This window comes from Lynx canadensis, chromosome C1 (genome assembly GCF_007474595.2).
Source record: "Lynx canadensis isolate LIC74 chromosome C1, mLynCan4.pri.v2, whole genome shotgun sequence".
NCBI classification, from domain to species: domain Eukaryota; kingdom Metazoa; phylum Chordata; class Mammalia; order Carnivora; family Felidae; genus Lynx; species Lynx canadensis.
Genome location: NC_044310.1, coordinates 175,756,288 through 175,767,702, shown reverse-complemented (window position 1 = coordinate 175,767,702; position 11,415 = coordinate 175,756,288). Strand labels below are relative to the sequence as shown.

General features: G+C 37.4%; 1 protein-coding gene across 1 annotated transcript in view; it reads left to right on the top strand.

Annotated features, from left to right (window-relative positions):
• The first annotated feature begins 4,178 nt into the window (after window positions 1-4,178).
• The window catches only part of COL5A2 (collagen type V alpha 2 chain), a 147,235-nt gene continuing 139,998 nt past the window's right edge, over window positions 4,179-11,415 (top strand). The window contains exon 1 of the mRNA XM_030324729.1: window positions 4,179-4,468. Within this exon, the coding sequence (XP_030180589.1) occupies window positions 4,372-4,468 (97 nt within the window). The 5' untranslated portion in view covers window positions 4,179-4,371. The remainder of the gene's footprint in view (window positions 4,469-11,415) is intronic.

The window sequence follows — 11,415 nt, the reverse complement described above, 5'->3', positions numbered from 1 at the left end:
GGTACATTGTATTGTTTTAAGCCACTAAGTTTGTGATAATTTTTATGGCAGCCATAGAAAATTAATATATAAGTCCAAGCCACATACACCTGCTGTTACCTCTGTTTAGAATGCCATTTTCCCCCCTGTTCCCTAGTGATAGAGCCTTTTTCAAATTTTAGGTCTCAGATTCCCTGTTACTTCTTTCAGATGGCTCTAATCTTCAGCATTCTTCCCACCACCACCTCCTGAACAACTCTAAAACAACACACTCTTTATTTCCTTCATGGCATATCATTGTCTGGAATTACCTATTTTCATATTTACTCATTTATTATTGTTTTTCCACTCAAGGTTGTAAGCTCTCCAGCATCAGGGACTTTGTTTGTGTTGTTCACAGATATATCCTCAGTTCCTGGAGTAGAACCTGGCAAATAATAGGTATTCAACAAATATTTGTTGAATGAGGGAATGAACTAGACAAGGGAAATGGTTATTTCAGGCAAAGGTCAGAGCCTGAGCAAAATTCTGAGGTGTGAAACTGCTTATGTGCCTGGGAAAATTTATGTTTCCAATGGCTGAAGCCAAAAGAGGAAAACAGAAAGAGATGGGAACCAAGAAGTAGGCATTTTCCTCCTCCCTGTGCCCTCCTTTCTCCCCTCCTCCTCCTTCCCTCTTCTTTTAAAATATTATGTCACTATATCTTGTAAGTACTTGGGAGTTAATGTAGTTTAGGGTTTTTTTGTGTGTTTTTTTTTTGTTTGTTTGTTTTTTTTAGAAGGGGGAAATAATTGAGTGGAGAAACATGTAATAAAGCCAACAAGACTTGGCAATCAATTGGATGTATGTTGAGGGAGAAGGAAGGGTGTCTTCCTATGTTCCTGATCTTTGGGACTATAATAATGGTGGCAGTGTTAATGGGTACAAAGAACAATGAGAGATAATGGTTTCATTTTGGACTCTTTGAGCTTGGTGAACTTGTTCACAGGAAGATGTTCAGTGCAGACACTTAGAAATACAAGTCTGCAAGAGCACCTGGTTGGCTCAATAGGTTGAGCATCAGACTTTGGCTCAGGTCATGATCTCATTGTTTATGAGTTCAAGGCCCACATAGGGCTCACTGCTGTCAGCGATGAGCCCCTTCGGATCCTCTGTCTTCCTCTCTCTGCCCCTACCCCCACTTGTGTATGCAGCACCATCTTAAAATAAAAAATAAAAATTAAAAAAAAGAAATACAAGTCTGCAGATCTGTAATTCAGGAAGAAAGCCTTGACTGGAAGTTGTTAGCATGTAAATGAAAATGAACTCCAGGGAGCTAATAATTAATATAGCCCAAGAGAATGGGCAGCATGGGTAACATGCTGATGGGACAATGTTGGAAAAACACAATAACGCTCTGAAAGGAATTAGAAAAAGATGTTTGACCAGAAAAGCAAGGAATATAAGAGGAGTATGTAGGACCAGGGAGTCTTGAGAGGAAGGAGTTTCAGTAAGAAGGGAATAGTCAGAGTATCAAATACTATAGGGAAGGAAGATGAAAAGTCTTTGGGTTTATCAATAGAGATATGGATGTCTCTGGTACTGCTGGCGATGATATTCTAATGCAAAGGGTGAAGTATAACTGAAGGGTGAGGGAGTAGAAGGGGAAAAAAGAGACTACACAAGATGAGTACTTAAGGGAAATCTTTGGGGTTTTTTGTTTCTTTTTTGAGGATAGAGATGACACAGAAAAATGTCCTGCAGGATGTGAAGGGATGGGATAAAGAGGACCAAGGGAGGGGTGCCTGGGTGGCTCAGTTGGTTAAGTGTCTGACACTTGGTTTTGGCTCAGGTCATGATCTCACAATTTGTGAGTTCAAGCTGAACTGTACTGAAGGCATGGAGCCTGCTTGGGATTCTCTCTCTTTTCTTCTCTTCCTGTCCCTCCCCCTGCTCATGCTCTCTCTTGCTGTCTCTCTCCCTCTCTCTCTCAAAATAAGTAAACTAAAAAAAAAAGGAGTGTCAAAGGAATGATCAACTGTGAGGGTGCTGAGACATCTTTTCTCTGGAGACTGGAAATATTGGTGTCAGGCAGATCTAAGACGTAGGAAGAAATAAACATACTCACTTGGGAGTCAGATATCTCTGATATAGAACCCTAAACCCTAAATCTACCACTTAGTAGCTGAGCAAACTTGAGCAGGTAAATTTCTTTGAATCATAATTCCTTATATATGATTTGAGAAAAATAATAACTTTCAGGGTTGCTGTGGAAATTGAATTGGTAAATGCTTACTCAAGAGGTGTGTATTATTATCATGTGTATACTTGGGAAGGGCTTCACTGAAATTGAGATGGATTTATGAGCTCCCCACGTAAGCACTGAGGCCTAGAATCAGTTCTTCAAGAACTAAGAAATGGTTGAGTCCTCTATCCTGAATGCAACCACATCTATAAAACAGACACACCTGGTGAACACCTGTGTACATTTTACTCTTGCAAATTGTAATGTAGGATCCTAATAGATGATAGAGGAAAAGCCTGAGTCACAAAGCTCCCAGAGACGAGCTAATTTATCACAGCTGTCCTGAGAATATTTGCTGTGTCCCCATCATACCATGTGCTTTTGGTTTGATAGGAAGAAGAGGCTGAAGCTGGAGGGAACCGTGAGAGGCTGAATTGCGTTTTTAATCTTTCTTGTAAAAGTGAAAAATTAAACTGAGACATCCAGGTCTCAAGGTGCTTGGAGAGTTGAGCCCCTCTGGAATATTTCTCCAGAGATTCTACCTCCCAGCTAAAATTCAAAGGTTCTTGGATTTCTTCTATTAAAAGTGATCATGTATTACTTAACTAATTGCACTCTATAATCTGTCCTTTCTCTGAATTTCTACTGGCCTTAATGCACTCCCCAATGTATTTATATGCTCTGGCTTATGTTTCTTTGTTTCATGTAAATTTATCTTTTTTAGCATCTACTTGTGTTCCTTGATGACAGTGGGACAAGGCCTTCAGTTATTTCGTGTCGTTTTCTCCCTCAGTGCTTCGTATGGTGCAAGGTACCTGATCACTGCGTAGTTACTATAAGCAGTTGACTCACCTGTATTGTATAGGACAGCCATTCTGGGTCTAGGTGTACTCAAGGCAGTGAATGTATTAGATCATGTACAACACTCAGAGATCATTAAGATCTTGGCAAGCAAGAGGGGTGGCACAAAAATTCGTGAATATCGCTCTTAAAGGGCATGTGTAACTGGGACTACCACAGTCCCTGAAAGACTGGTGTAGGAATAATAACTCCACCATCGACTCTTATGTAGCTCTTTGCAATTTGGAACTTAGTTAATAATACACTACTCATTTTAGTGTCCCTAAACCTTAAACACTGGTCAAGGCAGTGCCCTTTTCTCAAATGAGAAAATGGGAGTGCCCAGAGATAAAGGACTTTGTGTTTACGAAATTGGTAAGTGGCAGAGCTGTTGTTGAAAATGAGACTTGCTGGATCCAAATGCAGTATACTTCCCATTCCTCTACACTAACCTAGTCGACTAGTTTTCTACATAATAAAACTTTCTGGGCCAAGAGGGATCTGCAGATGTGTTCCACTAAACAAGAGATGTGGAGAAATGCGGAGATCATCTTAATTCAAAGTAGGATGCATCACAAATTCATTCGTCTCAAGCAGCTTCCTTCACCTGAAGCTTACCTGGGCACAGTTTTAATAGTCCCCTTCCAGAATCTGGGAAAAGAAACTGAATCTGGAAAAAGAAACACAGTCTGTCAAGGAGACAAGAATACTTCCTCTTCAGTGAAAAGAAAGGGTTAAAATTTGATCCTTTGAAAGTTTAAGGTAGACAAGAGTCCTGAATTATCTAGACACCAAAGAGTAGGCAAAAAGGCTGTGTAGCTTATAGGGAAAAAAGTGAAGGGGTGTGTGTCTGGGGGAAGGATTAGGGAGGGGAGAATAGGACTATTTCCTTCTAACAGGCTTTCTGTTAAAAAACAAAAGAAAGAAAGAAAGAGAAAGAGAAATAAACATTTGTTCCTGTGATTAAGCCCTCATTTGTGTTTAAAACATAAGTGAAGTAGGGACAGTTCAAGGCACAGAGGCGCGTGTTCTGATTTGGTTGTTTACCATCAATCAGACCGTTGCTTGGCAGACACTGGATGGTTATGAGCCTGAACAAGCTGAAAAGGGGCAGGAAAAGAAGTGGAGGCAGCATTCTTCCTATTTAAAGCTGCATCGCTTGAAAAAAGTTTTCTCAGACTGTGCTGGAGCTGGTGCTGAAAAAGGGGGTTTGCAAAGGCTGCCCTGGGGCTGGTGCTAAAAGAGCCCGCAGCTGACTTCATGGTGCTACAATAACCTTAGAATCTACTTTTCACTCCCAGGAGGACCCACATGTCTAATATTTAGACATGATGGCAAACTGGGTGGAAGCAAGACCTCTCCTCATTCTTACTGTTTTATTAGGGCAGTTTGTCTCAATAAAAGCCCAGGAAGAAGGCGAGGATGGTGAGTTTGCTGTTTGCTTTGCTTGTGGTGTTTACTGCACGGTTTGGGAAATAGGTGGAATGTTAAGCCTCGGGAAGGAAGAGCGTGAAGAGGAAGTTCTGGTTTGAAGTTGAGAAGGGGGCTGACAGATTTGCACCTGGGAAACGGCTCTCTCTCGGAAGACAATCAGGATATTTGTAAATGCGGAGCTTCTCCATCTGCCGTTGGGCTGCATGTTTCTGGGAAACCCTAGGAGAAGTCCTTTTGCCTGAATGTGGACAGTGGGAACTTTAAAAGAAATGGAGAGTGCTTAAAACGGAGCACTAAAGGCACTTTTAGCCAGAGGAGTTCTGTTCTGTGGGCTGGAGTTTTCAGAGCAAGGAAAAGTCGCAGCAGGAGCTGGGTAGGGTGGAGTCTTTTTTGTACGGAACTTCAGCTGCTTCATACAATTCTTTGTTTAGAAAAACCTCTGCAGCCACTCTGATAACTGATTTTTCTTTGTCTTTGGCTCCTTATTCTTTTCTCTTTACAGGCTTTTACTTCTTTCCCATTTTCATTTGTGATCTTAAACCACTTTTGCTTACTGAGAGACAGTCTCGTTTACTTGTCCGTGACAGAGGCTGATAGAAGCCAGATTTCTTAAACAGTGGTATTTTCCCACCCTACTGACTTGATTATCAGGACAGTGGTGGCTCCCTGCTGGATGGCGGAAGGCTGCAAATCGGCATGCCTTATATATAATGTATTTATCATGGAGTATTTGCATGGGCATTATCCTTTAGACACAAGTTTCATTTCTTTTTAATGATTTAAGGCAAATCTTGCCTGGTTACCGATTTTTTTTTCGTATGCAATTTGCTCATGGTTAGAGTTGGGTGGCATGGTATGGTTAAGCAAAAACGCATGGCTGCTATAGAATATAAGAAAACATTTAAATTGGTTCCACTGGTTATTAAATCCTTATTCTCCAGACATGTTTTTTTTCATAATAGACCATATACATTTTCATAACTATTTAACATCAAACTCAAGCTTTTAAAACTTAGCACATTTAAACTTTTCTGTTATTGTCTTTTATATATATTTTGAGTGTATATATATATATATATATATACAGATATATGCATATGTGTGTGTATATTTTTTAATACCTGCTTCTGTGTATTTTTGCTCTGAAGATGTTCATAAAATTAATCTACAGGCCACAAGGTCTAAAAATCATTTAAAGAGTGAAAATAAGAATGTGAGATGAATACTCAACAATCTGTCCAGAGTCCCATAGAGGGGGCACTTTCTAAAATCTTGTAACTTTTTACGTTACTTTTTATGTTTTAAAAAACGAGGCAATTCATAAAAGGTAAAACTGTTGAGTTTCTTTGAAATGGTGTGAAAAACATTAGTTGTTTGGAGGGGAGGTGAAAATAATTGAATAGGTACTAGGAGTCAGGAAAGGGGAGGAAAAAATATGGAAAAATTACAATAGAAATAGCAAATTTAATTATAAAAGGAACAGTTCACTCCCCTCCCCCACCAAAACAATCAACAACTTTAGTTTAAAACTTAATTAACACAATTTTCCATGTCAATATACTTTAAAATAAACAACTTACTTTTATAAAGTGTGGAAATAATTGATCATGTGAATAAATGAAAAGAGTGTTTCATAAGGTATATGGAATAGGCATATGTTAAAAGACTTTCCCAAATAATTGTAATTACTCTGTAGGTGTTATTGAAAAATAAGGAGAGTTTAATGTTTTCTAATATTAATTTACCTAAATTTTAGAAATTTTATATTTGGTGCAAAACAGTCTCCATCTCCATACCAACCCCTCTTCCCCCTATATAACCAAACAGCACAGCAATCGGAATCCCAAACATCAGATTTTACAGAAAAAGTATAATTCCGTACATACACATGGTAAAACTTAAATTCCTCTGTTTTATTACTCAACCCAGGAGAAAATATGTGATAAAAATTCAATAGCAATAGAAAGTTGTATGGCCCAAATTAAAGGTAATATACACAAGAATTCCAGAATCTAGTATATTCAGAGTTTTGTAACTTGTATTGTACTTACTTACTGTTCATATTTTGGTTTCAGTTATATTGAATGGATACTTGGCAATACTTTATTCCCCCTGTTCAGGCTTGACACAAGCTTAATAACAGTGTCAGAATTTTGAAACTCCATGTGATTTTAAGTTTGGGGAAGAGTAAGTTCAAGTAAATGCTTTAAACTAAAGAAATAGCTAAGGTTCACAGGCAAAACAAGTATATTTTTCAAATTTTGGCTATAACTAAGTGATATAATGTGGTAGTGATTTTGTGTAAAAATATGTCCCCTTTGAAATGTAGACACGTGTTATCACAGGTAACTACATGTTTACAAGCTTTTATAGTTTTCTTTTCAAGACTTCAAGGTATACTATCTGTTTGACTGTGTTTATTTACCAGAAATGTCAACATAAGCACAATGTCTGCCTGATAGAAATACTTATGAATGATGAGATAAGAGTAAATAAATAAAGTTTTGGGACATATAGGCCCAGATAATTACTACCTATCAAAAATATAAGAACTGAATTCATTTTTCACATTCCTAAGAACTGAAGGGAAGTTGGGCTAACTTTGGTTGACACTATTCAGTAACAAGAAGCAGAGTTAAGAAGACAAAATCAGCTTTTCATGATTTTTGGGGTATATGTGTTTGTGATGGTGGTGGTGGGATGCTTTAAAAGGTTCCCCATTTGTTTTTTCTAGGAGAAAATACTATGAATTTATAGTGATTTTTATACTCCTAAACAAAGGTCTAACACCTATTGAGTTATGCACATTTTTGTTATTAGAAATGGACAGACTTAATCTGAGAATATAATCTTTGATATGAATTGTTGATTTCAACAACAGAGAAAGAATGGGGAGAAGGAAAGGTGCAACATTGTACCATTTATTTCCAGAGACCAGGTAGGTGACATAAACAGGTGAAGCAAGTGAGTGTTTGTATATCAACAGGGGATGATGGGCCTGTGGAGAACTGAAGATGCATGTGCCCACTTTAAGGCATTCAAAACCAGTGTTTTCCAGAAAGCATTGCATAAGCCAAATACAATATCTCTGAGTGCCAAGTCTGGCTCATGGACCACAAATTTGCAACCCTCTTGTTGCAACCCTACACTGATATCCTGGACCCAAGCCAGCTTCTGATTACTAAGAGATGAAGGGCTCAGAGTCCTTTTTATATCATGGTTTCTTCCATTTTTATGTCACATCTACCATTTATCTCATTATTATAATACAAACTTGAAGACACAAGTGCTCATTACTTAGTACTACTTGGCCCAGATCGTTTTAAATGGTACTGAGTACATTACTAAGTAGTACTTGGATTGAATCATTTTATAGGAAGTAGAGAATATGAATACATAGCTTAAGATACTTGAAAACTCATAAATTGTTTTAAACTCATTACTATTGAAATAGATACTTTGGATTATGTAGGACATACAACCTTTTCTTTCATAGTGGATGTTTTAATCTAGATTCAGCTGCATATACCAGAATGCAATTGTTTAAATTTTTTTTAAAGTGCTTTTTTTTTTTTTTTAATAAAAGAAAGTTTTAGTTAGGTAGTGAAAGGCTGGTATATTAGCTCTACAAAGTCATCAAAGACCCCGTCTCTTTCTAGTTCTCTACTCTCATATTCCTGGGGTATAATCCTTGATGTTATGGTCTTAGATGGCTGCTGAATTTCCAGCCGTTACATTTACTTTCCAGGCATCTGGATAGAGGATGAGAGACGAAGGCTGTGATTCTCTCTTTATTCATGGAGACTATTAAGTCTTCATCCCATTTCAACTTACTTGTGGCCAGAATTCGGTCATATGGTCACACAAAGCTACAAGGGTGGCTGGGAAATGCAGTCTTTTAGGTGAGTAGCACTAGCAGTATACTCTACTGAATAGAATTATGTTACGAAAGAAATAAAAGAGAGAATAGCTGTTAGGAGGCAAATATAGTCCCAACCGCAATGAGTGTAACTGTCACCCACTTTCATTGGAATAGATCTAGTTTCACTGGGCAGGATATAGTTGTGTGACCAGATGTACCCTTGTTATTGGTCACTTCCAAGTAGTCCATGAAGCCAAGAACATTGGATGGCACTTAAATTAGACTGCAGCTTTTTGCTTTCTAATTCTTTTAAAATACATTTAGAAGTACCTATAACTTTTATCCAAACTAAAGTGAGGCTTTATTTTGAAGACTATATCTCTCTCTATAGATGTAGACTGGTAGATTGATAGATACAGATAAGTTTTTATATTGACAGAACAACATGTGCTTTGACCATGACTCTTTAGGTTAGTGGGTAAGCAATCCACAGATCCACGTTGAGCTGGCTGAATAATCATCTGAAGAGCTTGTTACTCATATAGATTCTAGGCTTCCCTCTTTTCCAGATATCTTGATGTAGATGGTTTGGATGGGATTTGGGAATTCTCTAGGTGATTCTGATTCCTGTTGGTTAACCACTATACTGCATCTCTGCCTAACATCCTTTTGATATTGACGTGGACCAGTTGGCTTCTTGTTCCAAGACTACACAACTGTGGTGTAGAAATAACTTGCTATTCTACTTATTCCTTTCACTTACAAAGTTGCCTAATTAAAGTTTGCAGAGAAACTGTGGCAAATTCACCATCATTTCTGGAAAAATAACTCAATGCCCAAATCTTCTTCACGGCAGTTAGGTAAATCATTCTACTATGCAATGAGTACATCTTATTAAAATATATTTCCAGGTGGTTATATAATTTTCATTTTCTCTCTTGCTTCCTGTCTTCACATTTTTAGCACACTTTTTCACCACAGGTCTAAAATTCATTGTATTGGTCAGTCTAGAAATGCACATAATGCTGACTGTGAGGTAAAAACACAAAGAGAAATCTTTGTTTTGAGTAGCTGGGACTTACAAGTTTGGAATAATGTTAATCTATGGCCACAGAAAAAAATCTTTTTTAAACAATGTTCTCCTACTTGAAGGACAATCCATACATCATCAGTGGCCTTTTATCACATTCATAAAATGTTTAAAAATCAGTCATTTTTTGACCTACTATGTTTTGTTTTGAATCACAACATTCAAAAATTTAGATTTACATATGAAAGATGTAATAATGATAGAGGAAAAGACTAAAATTATTAGTTATGAATTGATTTTATTATATAAATTTGGGCAAGTTGTACAAGTTTGTATAAAACAATGGAGTTGGGAAGATATTGACAATTCAGTTTTCCTCCTAATTTCTTTCCATGTAAATTTTACATGTATTTCATCTAAATTTCCTTTAAGACTGTTGAGCTGTTATAATCAATATTTTTAAAACAATATTTTTAATCTACTCTTGCATTTGCTTGACGAGAGGAGCAGACTGTCTTATGGAATATTATGCCTTAAAATTGTGGCCACATTGGCAGCTTTGATGTTTTTATTATATTTTATTGATGTTCAAAACTAAGCCCTTCCAAAGAAATCAAGTTGTTTTCATCTTATACATAATATATTCTCTAAGGAACAGTGTATAAGATAAATCACAATAATGCAAGATTTTTCTTATCCCCATGTTGCCTTCTACAGAGAAGGTAGTGATATTAACAATATTAATAAATTAAGATTAATGAATTAATGGAAACTTGTCCCTATAGCTCTATGGTATAATGTTCAAACTCAAAAATGTTTGCATCCTTTTTTTTTTTTAAGTTTCTCCTAGGAAGGAGAAAAGACAGTCTCACAGTTCTCTCTCTCTCTCTTTTTTTTTTTTTTTTTTTTTTTTTTTCTTTTTTGGGTGTCTGCTCAATCAGAGTTATAAACCCAGTTTCAAGAGGCAACAAATATATTTTCAGTGGAAATGTTGCTTGCAACATAAGCATCATAGACTTATTGCAGTCTGCATACTGTAGTAAGGAAAGGAAGCCCAGTCCAACAATCACTGGGAAAACACATGGGTTCTGGTCCATCTCTGCTATTTAGCTGTTTTGCAACCTGCAGAGAGAGAGAGTCCTTTAGTCTCACCAAGCCTTTGAGTCCTCATCTAAAATCAGGGATAATGTACACACCCCTGTCAATCTGATGGGACTCCTAGGCAGATCATTTGGGAAAATTACCTGAAGGTAATTTTAGAGCACTTAAATGAGACACAGAGAGTGATATTACAATCTGATTTCAGTCATCACCGATACAAACCTTAGTGGTATATTTTTTACTTTACCTAATCTTTGAATTTATTTTGAGAAAACTTCTGGATTTGTTCCTCTTCTGTACTTTCTTTATTCTCCATTTCCCAGAGGAACTTGCTCCATCAATCATGTTCTCTTTTCTATAACTACAACCACTCTCTTTCTTTGGTGCTTTTCCCGCTATCTTATAAACAATCTCAGCTCTCTCCCAGGGCCCCTGTGTGGCTCCCACCCTTTCTTAATTCTTACCCTGCCTGCTTTAAAAGAGTAATATAGTTTTCTGTCTCTCCTTCCATGCCCTCACTCATCCCTATGTACTCTGACTTTTGCCTGCTCCCTGCCCCATTCCAGTGAAGCTAGTGGAGTAAGATGAAGACGAAAATGGCGATGTTTCCAGTGGGCTCCTTTTACCTGTCTTATCAGGCCTTTCGCCTTTATTTGATACAATTAACCACTCCAGCTTTCCTGAAAGACTACTCTCTGAAAGCCCTTCCTCTAGCTACCTTACCTTTTCTTCTCAGCATGGGCTCCTTCTCTCCTTTTTTCCCTTAGCACTTTGTTTTCTCAGAGGATTTAGTTCACTGGTCTTCCCTGTATATTCTCTTCCTAGATCCATCTAGGAATCAATCACTCTCAGGGTTTTGCTTAACAACTAACTGCTGATAATTCTCAAATCTCTTTCCAATCCTGAACTTCTACATGAACTTCAGAATTCTCCACTGATGGGCCA